Here is an 18,105-nt window from a genome sequence, read left to right as displayed (position 1 = left end):
GTTCCCACTAGGGTTAGGCTCGTCCGAGTGTGTGGAGAGGGGCCCTGAGCTTGGCGGCAGTTGGGTTCTGGAGGTTTTTGGCTACTGGGGTTCTGCTTGGGGCTGTGCTCGGGACTCACTCCCAGGTGATCTTTGGGCAAACTTGGGGCTGGGGTTGCATCCAGGGCTCCTGCTTGCGAAGCCTGAGCTCAGCCTGGCGAGCCATTGCCCCACACTGCAGGTGTTCCATCAGGCCCACAGGCCTGTCCTTCAGAGGTGGCCAGGTCCGCTGCCTTCTCCTCCACACCCCACACCGCTGAACCTCATTCTTCCTCCAGAGCCGGTGGTTTGGGAGAAAGGGTGGTGTTTCAATGGTCAGAGGTTTGGCTGGCAGCAAGTTGGGGCTGAGGGTGGGGAAGTAGGGTCATATCGAATTCCTCGTTGATGTCAGACTGACCGAAGGCCCACTTGTGCAGGAGGCTGTAGAGGGGGATGCCCTGCATCTCCTGGTCCTGGGAACTGCCAGTGATTTTTTTCCACGGTACAATCAACCGTGTGCCTTGCTTTGGGAACTTGGCCATCAGCTCCTTTTCCCTCTCGTCGAATGCCACGAAGCCAAAGAACTTCTTCACTTTGTTGGCCGCCAGTGCGAGGGAGTGCACCTCGGCCGTGCGTCGCAAGAGCTGCTCCTCATTGGTGAGGTAGCGGGCCCTGTAGTCCTCCTGGTGGTAGCCGAGCCTCGAGCAGCAGGACTTGAGGCACTTGCTCAGGAACACCACCACGGCCACTGTGCAGATGAGCAGCCACCCTAATAGCTGAGACACAGAGGGCTGGTCAGGGAAAGGGGCTGCTGAGGGGATGCGGAGCGGCCGGGGTGGAGCTGGCACTCAGCATCCCCCAGTCAGCCGGCTCTGCATCGCCCGGCTGCAAATTCTGCCCCTGAAGGAGAAACCAGCATTCCCAGCGGGATTCCATCCCTCTGCCCTCACTCTGGCACCTGCTCTGTGCTTAGACTTTGCAGACCCCTGCTGCCTTCCTCTCCCCCCACCCCAGGGCCTCCTTCCACATCTCAGCCTCCAAGTCTGGCTCAGACAGAGAGGCTCAGTCCCATGCCACCTCGGGGAAGCCTTCAGAGACCCTCTGGGAGCCCCTACATGCCTGCTTCCTCCTCACCCTCATTATCTTATAGGAAAATTACCTCATGCTTGTCTCAAAGGCTCCCTGGGGTGTGTGTCCCTCCATTTGGCCCTGTACAGCTCTGAGCAACAGAATCCCATTCCTGTGTCTCCACACCCATCTCCTGGGATGCCCACACTCCTCTCTACTGTAGCTTCGTGTGTGTGTGTGTGTGTGTGTGAGTGTGTGTGTGTGTGTGTGTGTGTGTTGAACCTGGGTCACTGGTGATACTTCAGCTAACTTGGCTCACAGTTTAGCCTTAAGGCCTGAGGGATGTGGTGCTGCCCGAACTCTGCAGGGTAGGGGATGACCAAGTTTCCCCAGTGATGCCTGGGACACACCCAGTGATGCTTGGGAGCCTCCAGGGCTGTCCCTGGCTTTGCTCAGGGACCGTGTGGTGCCAGATTGAACCAGATCGGGCTGGGTGCACACCAGGCTTGCACCCTGGCCCCTCTACTGTCCCCAGCACCAACTGGTGTTTGCCATGTCCCGACACTAGGTCAGTGCCTCCTTGCTGCTCCCCGGCCTCCTCTCTGCCCCTTCAGGCTCCACCAGGCACCTTCCTTTACTCTGCCCTTCATTCATTTATTTATTTATCCCTCTGCTGCCTTGGAGCAAAGCCAAGGTGAAGGTAGGAGGGAGCAGGAGACCAATTTCTCAGAGGCAGTAGGACCAAGATGGGATCTAAAGCAGCAGTTTCTGCCAAAGATAGACCTGTCCGTGTCGGCAGGTGGGGTCAGATGCCTCACTTCTCACTGTCCGACTGGGGCCCGCGTGCAGGGGAGACTGTGGGCGGGCATGAGAGGCTGGAGAGCTGCTCCAAAGCTGCAGCATCACCAGCCCTACCGGAGCCCAGGGCCCGGGAAAGGGCCCCTTTGTGGTGCAGACACAGGCCCTGTGAGACCCGGCTGGCACAGGTGGTGGCCCAGGAGAGAGGTGCCAGCAGGAACTAGGGCTGTGATGAGCTGCAAGAAGACTCCCCCAAACTCTGCCCTTGACAAGACCCTAACCACAGACTAATTTGTTCTGTTTTCTTTTTTGCTTTTTGGGTCACACCCACGGTGCTCTGGGGACCATATGGGATGCCCATTTCAGGTCAGCCGTGTGCAAGGCCAGCACCCTCACCGCTGTACTAACACTATGGCCCCCACTACAGACTCTTATCTGCATGGAAAACCTCAAGCCGGGGCAGTTTGGGGCACTTTGTGAGCCAACGGGGAGCCTCCCCGACTGGGCAGCCGCATCCCAGCCTGAGTGTGTGAATCCGCTTTTACCTTGGGGCATCCCCCACTCTCTCCTCTCTGCTCCTGTTCCCTTTGAAACCCTGGCTGTTTCCCTCCCTCTTCCTCTCTCTCCCTTCCCTAACTAAAACGATTGGAGTTAAGTTTTAAGCATTCATGGGGTCTGCTAGGTTTCACCAAAACTCAATACATCAAAATTCTTATCTGGAGGGGCTGGGAAAAGACTTTGGCAATGGAGCACCGTCCTTGCATATGTGAGTCTGGGTTCCACCCCCAGCACTGCAAAAATGAACAAAACTCTCTTATTTGAAATGGGAAAATGATTCTTTTTTTTTCTTTTTGGCGTCACACCTGGCGATACACAGGGGTCACTCTTGGCTCTGCACTCAGGAATTAACCTGGTGTTGCTCAGGGGACCATACAGGATGCTGGGAATCATACCCGGGTCGGCTGCATGCAAGGCAAAAACCCGCTGTGCTATATCTCCAGCCCCGATTCTGTTTGGTTTTTTTTTTGGGGGGGGTCACATCCCGCGATGCACAGGGGTTACTCCTGGCTCATGCACTCAGGAATTATTCCTGGCAGGGCTCGGGGACCATATGGGATGCTGGGATTCGAACCCCGGTCGGCCGTGTGCAAGGCAAACGCCCTATCTCTGTGCTATTGCTCCAGCCCCAAGAAAATGATTCTTACCACACTAAGAATCTTGCTTAATTGTTGCCACTGATAACGGGAACCCAGGATCTGGATGGACACTGAGCACCCCACCACCTCCCAGGGAAGGGATGAGCATCCCTCAGCACAGCCTTACCTGAGACTCAAACTTGAGCCTGCGGCTCACCTCCTCCCGGATGCCCGACAGGTTGTCAGGGCTCTCCCCGCAAGGGAACCTGGCCAGGATCTGTGTGGCGTGGGAGAGAGGGAAGCTCTCGTTCTCAGCCGTGAGCGAGGACGGGTCCACAAACTCGCTGAATGCGCAGACGTAGGCGTCCCCGCGCAGCAGGGAGATGACCAACCACGTGAGGGGGGCCACGGCTGCATGGCCCACGATGGAATATAGGATGCATGGGCATTTCTTGGTCCTGAAGCACCGGCACCCGTCCACCAGCTTCTTGGTTTGGTTGTTGAGGATGATGCTGATGAAGAAGAGCAACAAGGCGGGCATCAAGGTGGCCGTTAACCCATACTGGAAGTTCTGAACTGGTGAGCACGGGCACTGGAAGGCCAACAAGGAGAAGAGCTCCTGGCCACCCGTGGTGCCCAGAGCCACCAGCCCATTTAATGTCACCAAATCCTTGCTCCTGAAAATGCGCGACAGGAAGGGGGTGATGGGGTTAGCCATGGTGTCAGGGCAGGGGCTGCACGAGGAAGAAGTGCGGGCTGGCAGGCACCTTGCAACAGGGCCGGGCTGGTCACTCTGCTGGCAGCTGGGCACCTCCTGTAGGACAGCAGGAGACAGAAGAATGTTGCTCTGAACCTGACATCAGGGACAGCCCCTGGGGTCAGGCTGACAAGGAGGCAGTGATGGTGGCCCACATCCTACTCAGCCATCATTCCTCATCCCCGAGACCCGTCAGTGGGCTGTCAGCCCCCAGACTCGAGGACAAGGGGCAGTGGCCCCAGGGTGGCCTCTCAGGGGCAGAGCTGTGGGCCTTCCTCCTGGATGCTCAGACCTCCTGGCTTCTACCAGCTTCTTCCTGGGGGCTGTGGAGGGCCCCATGGCCAGCCAGCAGTGACAGGACGCTCACTTCCCTTCGGACTGCGGGTTGGGTCCGGGCAGTGGTCTGTTGGGCCAGTGTCCTGATGAGGGAGGGGACCTGCGCCCCGATGGGGGGAGGTGACCATGTGCTGTGGAGTGGCGCTGGAGAGAGTTCCGGGCACCAATGCCCTCCTGGGGGCCTCAGGTGGCTCCGGGCTCCCGCCCACTCGGGCATCTCCTCTGGGCCCCTGTCCTCTCAGGGAGGCAGGAGGGCCAGGGAGGGAGTGCAGAGGCCTGGCCATGCCCCCGCATCTCTCTCCTGCCGGGGCTTCAGAGAGACTGTCAGAGAGGGTGGAAGGGGTCATGCTCCCCATTGTGAAGAGCAGGAAATACTCCCAGGAAGTTCTGGAGCCTGGGCTGTGGGATGTGGCCCAAGGCAGAGCTCAGGCCTCTTCCCTGTGAAGACCTGGGTTCAGCACCCTCCCCTGCAAACTGCAATCATGGAGGTGCCCGGCAGGACGTTTGAGCAGCATCTCAGGAGCCTTGGGTGGTGGGGTGAAGTGAATTTTCCATCTCGCCAGACTCTGCTGACCTTATTCTTTGCTCACCCGTAGGCCCTAAGGAACCTTCTCTCCTCCAATTTATCTTCCCAACTTGGTAGCCCTGAGCACCGGACCCTGAGCCCAGGCCCCACAGCCTGCCAGTGACAGGAAGTCTGGGCCCCAGGACCTAGGGTTCTCTAGGGTTCACTCCCCTGGGACCGCCCACACGGCTGAGACGGGGCCCGGGTGTGGCCTGTCTCCCCATCTGTCTCTCCAACTCTCTGAGCTATAGCCGAAGTCCTCAGGTTGTAGGGTGGGGAGAGCAGACAGGTGGGGCATCGCCCAGAGGTGCCCCACGCGGCCCGCTCTCTACACCTGTGCCCCGTCTGCTTACCGCCAAGACTACCCGATGGGTCAGGGCTGAACTCGCTTGCTGCAGGGGAGAGATCTGACCCCCACCCAAAGGGAGCGTGGATTGGTTTCTCTCCCAGAGAAAGGAGTAGAGGGGACTCTGGGGTTGGTGCCCTCGTGGCCCCTTGCTTCGCCTCGGCCCTTCTTGGCTTTAAGGCTCCCGTGAGCACAGACTCTGGGTGCAAAGTTCCCAAGTAGGGTTCCAGAGGCCTGGCCACCAGTGGGGGTCACTTCGGAGGGACCAGGTCCTCTTCTGAGAAGGCGCCTAGGCCCTTGATGGGTATCCCCAGATTTCTCCAACAAAATCTGGAGGGGTGGGAGTGAAGACTGGCCCGACTCCGCTCTGGGTCAAGTCAAACACCGCAGGGCAGGCGCCTTGCTTACCCAGAGCACCAGGACAGGCGGCCCGAGGTGTGGAGGCCTCCCGCGACGACCTTCGCCTTCCTGCTTTGCTTCTGTGCCCGAGCTGGGTGGCTTCATAAAGTTTTGCTCCAGTAAAGAGAAGGGTCAGGTGATCAGTGACGCGCATGTCAGCCCCAAGTTGGGTAATTGGCAGGGAAGAGGGTGGGGAGCATGGGTGCGGGGTGGGGGGGACTCTGCAGATTACACTGTAAGATCTCAGCAGGTCAGGGCCAGGCCCAGCCACCCTGAGAGGTTCCCCCCACTGTGCAGAGCTGCCCTGGCTGGGGAGGGAGGGATCACCTCTCCCCCTCCTGCCCTGCCTGACTCATATTCCCCAGCAGGTCGCACCCCTGTTCCAGCTAACTCTGATATGGCTTTAGACCTCAGGTGGAGGGACCCAGTAGATAATACAGCGGGTGGGCACTTGTCTTGCACAGGGGCACCGAGGGGTCCAACCCCTGGCATCATGTAGAGCCCCCTGAGCCTCAGCAGAAGTCAGCTCTGAGCACAGAGCCAGGAGTAAATCTTTAGCACAACTAGGTGTGATCAGGTCTCATAACTAAGAAAAAAAATAGCAAAATATTTTTGTTTTTCACTTTTTGGGTCATACCCAGCAATGATCAGAGGTTACTCCTGGCTCTGCATTCAGGAATCACTCCTGGCAGTGCTCGGGGGACCATATGGGATGCTGGGAATTGAACCTGGGTCAGCCGCGTGCAAGGCAAACACCCTAACCACTGTGCAATTGCTCCAGCCTCCAAAAAGCAAAATCTTAGGTGGAGGGAAAATAAACAAAAACCAGCACCTAAGGGTCTCGAGATGTGTTTTCTGGATGAACTGGGGGGCAGGTGCTGCAGGAGTCCTGGGGTCCGGTCCTAAGCGCTATTCGGTCTGCCTGGTCCTATGGCATCTCCCGGAGCCAACTCTGAGCACCAAGCTGCATGCAAACCTGAGCATCACTGGTGCAGCCTTTCCCCCCCAAACTGATGAAACCAGAAGTAGAGCCCAAATCTCAGGAGTGTTGGGTGGGAACTTCAGCATGTGGGAACCCTGGTCCAGGAGGGCGTCAGTGAATGGATTTGGAGCAAGGTGTTGTTTTTTGTTTTTTTGCCCCCACACAGCTGTCTCCTTACCTTTTTTTTTTCTTCTCAAGGATCATCCCTGGGGAATGTGGTGCCCGGATCAGAGTGCCCCAGGTAAGTCACTTGCAAGGCATGAGCCCTATCCGTTGTAGTATTTCTTCTGCCAGGGCTTATTTATTTATTTTGCAATTTTCATATATTTTATTTTCATAAAGTAGTTTATAATAGTTCATTGCAGATCATATTAAAAGACCAATTCCACTATCGAGCACCTTTCCACCACAATAGGAATGTGTATGAAGGCCGTTGTATTTCATTCTGGAGCCATTTAAGCTGGAATATAAAAGAACACAAGCAAGTATGTTATAACCAAGCATATGTGTGCTACTGGTATATAAGTGGATTAGAGTATAAGAGGTCATGCGACCGCATTAGGAAGTTCAGTGACACTCTCTTCCAGGAGCTTTAGTCTGTAGTCTCTGGGTCTTGGCCATTGATGAGATTACATGGCGCATGGCAGGGGTGGGGGCGGGGTGCAGTTTGCGGGTGTCACTGCCAAGCTACTGGAAAACTGGGGAGCTGGGGGGAGGAGTCCCATTTCTGATTCAAGCACACTTAGAGATCCTTGTCACGGGTTCCCGCCTACCTGGGTTTCCCTGCCAGTTCCCACTAGGGTTAGGCTCTTCCGAGTGTGTGGAGAGAGGCCTTGAGCATGGCGGCACTGGGGTTCTGAAGGTTTTCAGCTGCCGGGGTTCTGCTTTGGGCTGTGCTCAGGAGTCACTCCCGGGTGATGCTCGGGAAAACTCGGGGCTGAGGTTGCATCCAGGACTCCTGCCTGTGAGCTGAGCTCAGCCTGGCGAGCCATTGCCCCATACTGCGGGCGTACCATCAGGTCCACAGGCCTGTCCTTCAGGGGCGGCCAGGTGCGCTGCCCTGTCCTCCACACCCCATACCGCTGAACCTCATTCTTCCTCCAGAGCCAGTGGTTTGGGAGAAAGGGTGGTGCTGTTAGGGTCGGGGATGGGCTGGCAGCAAGATGAGGCTACGTGTGGGGAAGTAGGGTCATATTGAATTCCTCATCGATGTCAGGCTGACAGAAGGCCCACTTGTGCAGGCGGCTGTAGAGGGGGATGCCCAGCATCTCCTGGTACTCGGAGCTGCCAGTGATTTTGTCCCACGGTAGACTCAGCTGTGTGCCTTGCTTTGGGAACTTGGCCATTAGCGCCTGGTCCCTCTGGCTGAGCGCCACGAAGCTGAAGAACTGCTTCACGTTGTTGGCCGCCAGCGTGAGCGAGTGCACGTCGGCCGTGTCGGAAGAGCTGCTCCTCCTTGGCGAGGTAGTGGGCCCTGTAGTTCTCCTGGTGGTACCCGAGCTTCGAGCAGCAGGCCTTGGGGCACTTGTTCACGGCCACTGTGCAGAGGAACAGGCACCCTAATAGCTGAGACACAGAGGGCTGGTCAGGGAAAGGGGTTGCTGAGGGGATCCGGAGCGGCCAGGGTGGAGCCGGCCCTCAGCACCCCCAGCCAGCCGGCTCTGCATCGCCAGGCTGCAAATTCTGCCCCTGAAGGAGAAACCAGCATTCCCAGCGTGATTCCATTCCTCTGCCCTCACTCTGGCACCTGCTCTGTGATTAGACTTTGCAGACCCCTGCTGCCTTCCTCTCCCCCACCCCAGGGCCTCCTTCCATATCTCAGCCTCCAAGTCTGGCTCAGACAGAGAGGCTCAGTCCCATGCCACCTCGGGGAAGCCTTCAGAGACCTCTGGGACACCCTACATGCCTGCTTCCTCCTCACCCGCACTATCTTAAAGGAAAATTACCTCATGCTTGTCTCAAAGGCTCCCTGGGGTGGGTGTCCCTCCATTTGGCCCTGTACAGCTCTGAGCAACAGAATCCCATTCCTGTGCTCCACACCATCTCCTGGGATGCCCACACTCCCCTCTACTGTAGCTTCGTGTGTGTGTGTGTGTGTGTGAGTGTGTGTGTGTGTGTGTGTGTGTGGTGTGTGTGTATGTGTGTTGAACCGGGGTCACTGTAATACTTCAACTAACCTGGCTCACAGTTTAGCCTTAGGGCCTGAGGGATGTGGTGCTGCTCAAACCAGGGAGGGCAGGGAATGACCAAGTTTCCCCAGTGACGCCTGGGACACACCCAGTGATGCTTGGGGAGCCTCCAGGGCTGTCGCTGGCTGTTCTGAGGGACCGTGTGGTGCCAGATTGATCGAGATTGGACTGGGTGCACACCAGGCTTGCATCCTGGCCCCTGTACTATCCCCAGCCCCAACTGGTGTTAGCGATGGCCCTAGAATAGGTCAGTGCCTCCTTGCTGCTCCCCAGCCTCCTCTCTGCCCCTTCAGGCTCCACCAGGCACCTTCTTTTACTCTGCCCTTCATTTATTTATTTATTTATTTATCCCTCTGCTGCCTTGGAGCAAAGCCAAGGTGAAGGTAGGAGGGAGCAGGAGACCAATTTCTCAGAGGCAATAGGACCAAGATGGGATCTAAAGCAGCGGTTTCTGCCACAGACAGACCTGTCCGTGTCGGCACGTGGGGTCAGATGCCTCACTTCTCACTGTCCGACTGGGGCCCGCGTGCAGGGGAGACTGTGGGCGGGCATGAGAGGCTGGAGAGCTGCTCCAAAGCTGCAGCATCACCGGCCCTACTGGAGCCCAGGGCCCGGGAGGGCCCCTTTGTGGTGCAGACACAGGCCCCGTGAGACCCGGCTGGCACAGGTGGTGGCCCAGGAGAGAGGTGTCAGCAGGAACTAGGGCTGTGATGAGCTGCAAGAAGACTCCCCCAAACTCTGCCCTTGACAAGACCCTAACCACAGACTAATTTGTTCTGTTTTCTTTTTTGCTTTTTGGGTCACACCCGCGGTGCACTGGGGACCCTAGAGGATGCCCAATTCAGGTCTGCCGTGTGCAAGGCCAGCACCCTCACTGATGTACTACCATTCTGGGCCCCCACAACAGACTCTTATCTGCATGGAAAACCTCAAGCCGGGGCAGTTTGGGGAGTTTTGCCGCATCCCAGCCTGAGTGTGTAAATCCGTTTTTAACTTGGGGCATTGCCCGCTCTCTCGCCTCTGCTCCTGTTCCCTTTGAACCCCTGGCTGTTTCCCTCCCTCTTCCTCTCTCCCCCTTCCCGAACTTAAATGACTGGAGTTAAGCTTAAAGCATTCATGGGGTCTGCTGGGTTTCACCAAGACCCAATACATCAAAATTCTTATCTGGAGGGGCTGGGAAAGACTTGGCAATGGAGCACTGTCCTTGCATGTGTGAGTCTGGGTTCCACCCCCAGCACTGCAAAAATGAACAAAACTCTCTTATTTGAAATGGGAAAATTATTTTTTTTTTGCTTTTTGGCATCACACCTGACGATACACAGGGGTCACTCTTGGCTATGCACTCAGGAATTAACTTGGTGGTGCTCAGGGGACCATACAGAATGCTGGGAATCGAACCCAGGTTGGCTGAGTGTAAGGCAAAGGCCCTACCCCCTGTGCTATCTCTCCAGTCCCTATTCTGTTTATTTTTTGGGGGGTCATATCTGGCCATGCACAGGGGTTACTCCTGGATCATGCAGTCAGGAATTATTCCTGCTGGGATTGGGGACCATATGGGATGCTGGGATTCCAACCCAGGTTGGCCCTGTGCAAGGCAAATGCCCTACCCGCTGTGCTATTGATCTAGCCCCGAGAAAATCATTCTTATCACACTAAGAATCTTGCTTAATGGTTGCCATGACTACAGGAACCCAGGATCTGGATGGGCACTGAGCCACCCGCCACCTCCCAGGGAAGGGATGAGCATCCCTCAGCACAGCCTTACCTGAGACTCAAACTTGAGCCTGCGGCTCACCTCCTCCCGGATGCCCGATAGGTTGTCAGGGCTCTCCCCGCAAGGGAACCTGGCCAGGATCTGCGTGGCGTGGGAGAGAGGGAAGCTCTCGTTCTCAGCCGTGAGCGAGGACGGGTCCACAAACTCGCTGAATGCGCAGATGTAGGCGTCCCCGCGCAGCGCGGAGATGACCAACCAGGTGAGGGGGGCCACGAGGGCGCGACCCCCGATAGAATATAGGATGCATGGGCATTTCTTGGTCCTGAAGCTCCGGCACCCGTCCACCAGGTTCCTGGTTTGGTTGTTGAGGATGATGCTGATGAAGAAGAGCAATTAGGCGGGCCACAGGTGGCAGTTCTGAACTCGTTCACAAGGGCACTGGAAGGCCAACAAGTAGAAGAGCTCCTGGCCACCCGTGGTGCCCAGAGCCACCAGCCCATTTAATGTCACCAAATCCTTGCTCCTGAAAATGTGTGACAGGAAGCGGACGATGGGGTTAGCCATGGTGTCGGGCAGGGGCTGCAAGAGGAAGAAATGCGGCCTGGCAGGAACCTTGCAGCAGGGCCGGGCTGGTCACTCTGCTGGCAGCTGGGCACCTCCTGTAGGACAGCAGGAGGTAGAAGAATGTCTGCTCTGAACCTGACATCAGGGACAGCCCCTGGGGTCAGGCTGACAAGGAGGCAGTGATGGTGGCCCACATCCTAGTCAGCCATCATTCTTCATCCCCGGGACCAGTCAGTGGGCTGTCAGCCCCCAGACTCGAGGACAAGGGGCAGTGGCCCCAGGGTGGCCTCTCAGGGGCAGAGCTGTGGGCCCTCCTCCTCGGATGCTCAGACCTCCTGGCTTCCACCAGCTTCTTCCTGGGGGCTGAGGAGGGCCCCGTGGCCTGCCAGCAGTGACAGGACGCTCACTTCCCTTCGGACTGCGGGTTGGGTCCGGGCAGTGGTCTGTTGGGCCAGTGTCCTGATGAGGGAGGGGACCTGTGCCCCCGATGGGGGGAGGTGACCCTGTGCTGTGGAGTCGCGCTGGGGAGAGTCCCGGGCACCATTGCCCTCCTGGGGGCCTCAGGTGGGCTCCGGGCTCCCCGCCCACTCGGGCATCTCCTCTGGGCCCCTGTCCTCTCAGGGAGGCAGGAGGGCCAGGGAGGGAGTGCAGAGGCCTGGCCATGGCCCCCGCACCTCTCTCCTGCCGGGACTCCAGAGTGACTGTCAGAGAGGGTGGAAGGGGTCATGCTCCCCATTGTGAAGAGCAGGAAATGCTCCTAGGGAGTTCTGGAACCTGGGGTGGGGGATGTGGCCCAGGGCAGAGCTCAGGCCTCTTCCCTGTGAAGACCTGGGTTCAGCACCCTCCCCTGCAAACTGCAAACATGGAGGTGCCCGGCAGGACCTTTGAGCAGCATCTCAGGAGCCTTCGGTGGTGGGATGAAGTGAATTTTCCATCTTGCCAGACTCTGATGACCTTATACTTTGCTCACCCGTAGGCCCTAAGGAACCTTCTCTCCCCCAATTTATCTTTCCAACTCGGCAGCCCTGAGCACCGGACCCTGAGCCCAGGCCCCCCAGCCTGCCAGCGACAGGAAATCTTGGCCCCTGGACCCAGGGTTCTCTGGGGTTCACTCCCCTGGCACCGCCCACACGGCTGAGACGGGGCCTGGGTGTGGCCTGTCTCCCCATCTGTCTCAACCTCTGTGAGCTAAAGCCGAAGTCCTCAGGTTGTGGGGTGGGGAGAGCAGACAGGTGGGGCATCGCCCAGAGGTGCCCCACGTGGCCCCCTGTCTACACCTGTGCCCCGTCTGCTTACCGCCAAGACTTCCGCATGGGTCAGGGCTGAACTCGCTTGCTGCAGGGGAGAGATCTGACCCCCACCCAGGGGGAGCGTGGATTGGTCTCTCTCCCAGAGAAAGGAGTTGAGGGGATGCTGGGCTGGTGCCCGCATGGCCCCTTGCTCCACCTCATCCCTTCTTGGCTTTAAGGCTCCCGTGAGTGCAGTCCCTGGGTGCAAAGTTCCCAAGTAGGGTTCCAGAGGCCTGGCCACTGGTGGGGGTCACTGCGGAGGGACCAGGTCCTCTTCTGAGAGCACAGCCCACACCAGTGAGCGGTATCCCCAGATTTCTCCAACAAAACCGGGAGGGGTGGGAGTGAAGACTGGCCCGACTCCGCTCTGGGTCACGTCACACCGCAGGGCAGGCGCCTTGCTTACCCAGAGCTCCAGGACAGGCGGCCCGGAGTGTGGAAGCCTCCCGCGACGCCCTTCGCCTTCCTGCTTTGCTTCTGTGCCCGAGCTGGGTGGGTTCAGAAAGTTTTGCTCCAGTAAAGATGAGGATCAACTGTTTGATGAAGCGCATGTCAGCCCCAAGTTGGGAAATTGGCAGGGCAGAGTTGAGGAGCTGGGGGGAGGGGACTCTGCAGATTACACTGTAAGATCTCAGCAGGTCCGGGCCAGGCCAAGCCACCCTGAGAGGCTCCCCCCATAGTGCAGAGCTGCCCTGGCTGGGGAGGGAGGATCACCTCTCCCCCTCCTGCCCTGCCTGACTCATTTTCCCAGCAGGTCGCACCCCTGTTCCAGCTAACTCTGGGGTTGCTTTAGAACTCAGGTGGAGGCACCCAAGAGATAATACAGCAGGTGGGCCCTTGTCTTACACAGGGGCACCGAGGGGCCCAACCCCTGGCATCAGAGGCTCAGGGGACTCTATATGATGCCAAGGGTTGGACCCCTTCATGCCCCTGTGCAAGACAAGTGCCCACCTGCTGTATTATCTCTTGGGTCCCTCCACCTGAGGTCTGAAGCCATATCAGAGTTAGCTGGAACAGGGGTGCGACCTGCTGGGAATATGAGTCAGGCAGGGCAGGAGGGGGAGAGGTGATCCCTCCCTCCCCAGCCTGGGCAGCTCTGCACCGTGGGGGGAGCCTCTCAGGGTGACTGGGCCTGGCCCTGACCTGCTGAGATCTTACAGTGTAATCTGCAGAGTCCTGTGCCTCCCTCGTCTGCAATGAACTATTGTGAACTATTTTATGAAAATGAAATATATAAAAATTGTAAAATCAATCAATCAATAAATAAATAAGCACTTGCTGGAGAGATAGTACAACGGGCAGAGAGCGTGGAATGGTCTCTCTCCCAGATAAAGGAGTTTGAGAAGACCCTGGGGCTGGTGCCTGAGTGGCCCCTCGCTCCACCTCAGCCCTTCTTGGCTTGAAGGCTTCTGTGAGTGCCGACTCTGGGTGCAAAGTTCCCAAGTAGGGTTCCAGAGGCCTGGCCACCAGTGGGAGTCACTAACGAGGGACCAGGTCCTCTTCTGAGAGGGCGGCCCAGGCCAGTGAGGGTATCCCCAGATTTCTCCTACAAAACTGGGAGGGGTGGGAGTGAAGACTGGCCCGACTCCACTCTGGGTCAAGTCACACACCGCAGGGCTGGCGCCTTACGTACCGAGAGCTCCAGGACAGGCGGCCCGAGGTGTGGAGGCCTCCCGCGACGCCTTCACCTTCCTGCTTTGCTTCTGTGCCCGAACTGGGTGGCTTCATAAAGTTTTGTTCCAGTAAAGAGGAGGGTCAGCTGATCAATGACGCGCATGTCAGCCCCAACTTGGGTAATTGGCAGGGAAGAGGGTGGGGAGCAGGGGTGCTGGTGGGGGGGATGCAGATTACACTGTAAGATCTCAGCAGGTCAGGGCCAGGCCCAGCCACCCTGAGAGGCTCCCCCCACGGTGCAGAGCTGCCCTGGCTGGGGAGGGAGAGATCACCTCTCCCCCTCCTGCCCTGCCTGACTCATCTTCCCAGCAGGTCGCACCCCTGTTCCAGCTAACTCTGGGGTTCCTTTAGACCTCAGGTGGAGGCACCCAAGAGATAATACAGCAGGTGGGCACTTGTCTTACACAGGGGCACCATGGGGTCCAACCCGTGGCATCAGAGGCTCAGGGTACTCTATATTATGCCAGGGGTTGGACCCCTTCGTGCCCATATGTAAGACAAGTGCCCACCTGCTCTATTATCTCTTGGGTCCCTCCACCTGAGGTCTGAAGCCATATCAGAGTTAGCTGGAACAGGGGTGCGACCTGCTGGGAATATGAGTCAGGCAGGGCAGGAGGGGGAGAGGTGATCCCTCCCTCCCCAGCTTGGGCAGCTCTGCAGGGTGGGGGGAGCCTCTCAGGGTGGCTGGGCCTGGCCCTGACCTGCTGAGATCTTACAGTGTAATCTGCAGAGTCCCCCGCCTCCCTGAACTGAAATGAAATATTGTGAACTACTTTATGAAAATGAAATATATAAAAATTGTAAAATCAATCAATCAATCAATCAATCAATAAGCACTGGCTGGAGAGATAGGACAGCGGGCAGGGCTCTTACCTTAGCATGTTGCTGACCTGGGTTTAAAACTCTGAATCACATATGCCAGGGGTGATCTCTGAGTCAGAAAAAGGCAAGGAGTCAGCTGCGTGTGGGCAAACCCCAGGACTCCTGCAGAACCTGCCCCCCAGTTCATCCAGAAACACGTCTCCCAGACACTTAGGTACCGGTTTTTGTTGGTTTTCCTCTACCTAAGATTTTGCTTTTTGGAGGCTGGTGCGATTGTACACTGGGTAAGGCGTTTGCCTTGCACGCGGCTGACCCGAGTTCAATTCCCTGCGTCACATATGCTCCCCTGAGCACTGTCAGGAGTGATTCCTGAATGCAGAGCCATAATTAACCCCTGAATAACCCCTGATCATTGCTGGGTATGACGCAAAAAGGAAAAAACAAACGAACAGAAAAAGATTTTGGTTTTTTTTTCTTAGTTATAAGACCTGATCACACCTAGTTCTGCTAAAGACTTACTCCTGGCTCTGTGCTCAGGGCTGACTACTGCTGAGGCTCAGGGAACTCTATATGATGCCAGGGGTTGGGCGCCTCGGTGCCCCTGTGAAAGACAAATGCCCACCTTCTGTATTATCTCTTGGGTCCCTCCACCTGAGATCTAAAACAACACCAGAGTTAGCTGGAACAGGGGTGCGACCTGCTGGGAAGATGAGTTCAGGCAGGTCAGGAGGGGGAGAGGTTATCCCTCCTTCCCCAGCCTGGGCAGCTCTGCATGGTGGGGGGAGCCTCTCAGGGTGGCTGGGCCTGGCCCTGACCTGCTGAGATCTTACAGTGTAATCTGCATCCCCTCCCCCCCGCACCCCTGCTCCCCACCTACTTCCCTGCCCATTTCCCAACTTGGGGCTGACATGCGCGTCATTGATCAGCTGACCCTCCTCTTTACTGGAGCAAAACTTTATGAAGTCACCCAGCTCGGGCACAGAAGCAAAGCAGGATGGCGAAGGCATCGAGGGAGGCCTCCACACTGCGGGCCGCCTGTCCCGGAGCTCTCGGTAAGTAAGGCGCCAGCCCTGCGGTGTGTGACTTGACCCAGAGCGGAATCGGGCGGGTCCTCAGTCCCACTCCTCCCAGTTTTGTAGGAGAAATTTGGGGATACCCCTCACTGGCATGGGCCTCGCTCTCAGAAGAGTTCCTGGTCCCTCGTCAGTGACCCCCACTGGTGGCCAGGCCTCTGGAACCCTACTTGGGAACTTTGCTCCCAGAGTCTGCACTCACGGGAGCCTTCAAGCCAGGAAGGGCTGAGGTGGAGCGAGGGGTCACGCGGGCACCAGCCCCAGAGTCCCCTCAAACTCTTTTATCTCGGAGAGAGATCAATCCACGCTCCCTGCCCGTTGTACTATCTCTCCAGCCATTGTACTACCTCTCCGGCAAGTGCTATTTGTTTATTGATTGATCGATTGATTTTACAATTTTTATATATTTTATTTTCATAAAGTAGTTCACAATAGTTCATTGCAGATGAGAGAGAGGGGACTCTGCAGATTGCACTGTAATATCTCAGCTGGTCAGGGCCAGGCCCAGCTACCCTGAGAGGCTCTACCCACCAGCAGAGCTGCCCCGGGAGGGAGGGATCACCTTCCTCCTCCTGCCCTGCCTGACTCATATTCCCAGCAGGTCGCACCCCTGTTCCAGCTAACTCTGATATGGCTTTAGACCTCATTTGGAGGGACCCAAGATATAATAGAGCAGGTGGGCACTTGTCTTACACAGGGGCACCGAGGGGTCCAACCCCTGGTATCTTATTGAGTCCCCTGAGCCTCAGCAGAAGTCAGCCCTGAGCACAGAGCCAGGAGTAAGTCTTTAGCAGAACTAGGTGTGATCAGGTCTCATAACTAAGAAAAAAAAAAAGAAAAATCTTTTCTGTTTTTTTATTTTTTACTTTTTGGGTCATACCCAGCAATAATCAGGGGTTACTCAGGGGTTAATTCTGGCTGGGCATTCAGAAATCACTCCTGGCAGTGCTCGGGGGACCATATGGGATGCTGGGAATCGAATCCGGGTTGGCCACGAGCAAGGCAAACACCCTAACCCTAACCCGGTGTTTATTTTTAAGATCCTACCAACACCCTTCAGATTCTTTCTCCTTCCACTTCGGCATGATGCTGAGGGGCAGAGCAGACCTCTAGTCCCCACTTCCAGAGACGCCTCAGGGGGACTCGTCCATCTCTGCAAGTCTTGGGGCTCTGGGGCTTGGCCTCGGCTCTCTCTGACGCCATGTGCCCATCCATACTTCGTGGCCCCAATTCCAGGAGGATGGCTTTTTCCCCTGGGGTCTCCTTGGCCCACCCCTCTCCCACACACCAACAGGCTCCCGACTTCTCTTTGCTTCTCCCTTTGAGTGGGAGTGTCGGCGCTGCCAGGGATCGAGCCCAGGGTCTCCTGGTACCCGCTCCTGGTCTTTCTGTGCTTTGATTCTTATTTCTGGGCTCTAAGGGCAACCCCAGCAGTGTTCCAGGACATGCTCCAGCTCACGCTTGGGAGACGGGGTGCTGGGATGGGCACCTGGCCCCCCGCTGGTCAAGCCTGTGCTCTGTCCTCTAAACTGCTTCCTCAGTCTTCTGAACCCTCCCCTGAGCAGGGCTTCGAGCCCCCCTCCTGGCAGAGCCCTCCTCACTCCTTCCCACCCCACATCAGCTAATAAGGATCCCCCTTTTCCCAGTTATTAAAGGAGGGAGTTGTGGGTCTCAGATGGGGAAAGGTGGGATGGGGGCGGGGACACAGATGGAAGCACGGGCACCATCAAACTAACCTGCATGTATGGGGTTCCGGGTTGGGGGTCCCCAACACACCAAAAGACAACCACAATGCTGCCACAGAGCGACTCGGGTTCATTGATCATCGAGACTGGGGTTCGAGGACATTGGAAGGTGGGGGGAGGCCCTTCTTCTCCTTCCATTTCCTCCTTATGAGCTTAAGCTCCTGGGTCCTCCCGTAGGTGAGGGGAGAGGAGTGAATCGTGCCCCTCAGAGGGGAGTGCCCTCGGCCCTCTGACCGGAGGGGAAACTGAGGCTCAGGAAACATCCTGGGGACACGGTTTGAAGCCACGGAGCCTGCGCTGAATCTTTCGGCTCATCCTGGCACTGGAGCTACCTTTGGCAACCGCCCTCCACACACCCCCCAACTCAGGGCCTCTGAGCCAGAGCCCCCTTTCCCCCGAGGGATCTTGAGGAAAGGGGCATATTTCACTTCTGATTCTTTTGTTTGTTTGGTTTTGGGGTCACACCAGGCTGTGCTTAGGGATCACCCCTGGCAGGACTCAGAGGAGACTCCGTGGTGCCAGGGCTTTAATCCGGATTGACAGTGTGGAGGGCAAGTGTCCTACCTGACCTACTACCTCCCGGCCCGCAGCTTCTGTGTCTATGGGGCCAAGTCCTGGGCCCAGATATGA

At 57.2% G+C, this 18,105-nt stretch overlaps 2 protein-coding genes across 2 annotated transcripts; both read right to left on the bottom strand.

The window, feature by feature from the left end:
- Nucleotides 1-347: 347 nt before the first annotated feature.
- On the bottom strand, nt 348-3,738 carry LOC129399367 (calcium homeostasis modulator protein 2-like). The gene is made up of 2 exons (XM_055119187.1): nt 3,208-3,738; nt 348-794 (listed from the first exon to the last, which is right to left on the bottom strand). Exons 1-2 carry the CDS (start codon nt 3,736-3,738, stop codon nt 348-350), a joined length of 978 nt encoding a protein of 325 aa, XP_054975162.1.
- Nucleotides 3,739-7,574: 3,836 nt separating this feature from the next.
- LOC129399366 (calcium homeostasis modulator protein 2-like) lies at nt 7,575-10,872 on the bottom strand. The gene is made up of 4 exons (XM_055119186.1): nt 10,748-10,872; nt 10,360-10,684; nt 7,901-7,971; nt 7,575-7,857 (listed from the first exon to the last, which is right to left on the bottom strand). Exons 1-4 carry the CDS (start codon nt 10,870-10,872, stop codon nt 7,575-7,577), a joined length of 804 nt encoding a protein of 267 aa, XP_054975161.1.
- Nucleotides 10,873-18,105: the final 7,233 nt, after the last annotated feature.

This window comes from Sorex araneus, chromosome 11, assembly GCF_027595985.1.
Source record: "Sorex araneus isolate mSorAra2 chromosome 11, mSorAra2.pri, whole genome shotgun sequence".
In the NCBI taxonomy this organism is placed as follows: Eukaryota; Metazoa; Chordata; class Mammalia; order Eulipotyphla; family Soricidae; genus Sorex; species Sorex araneus.
This window is presented reverse-complemented; position numbering and strand designations above follow the sequence as displayed.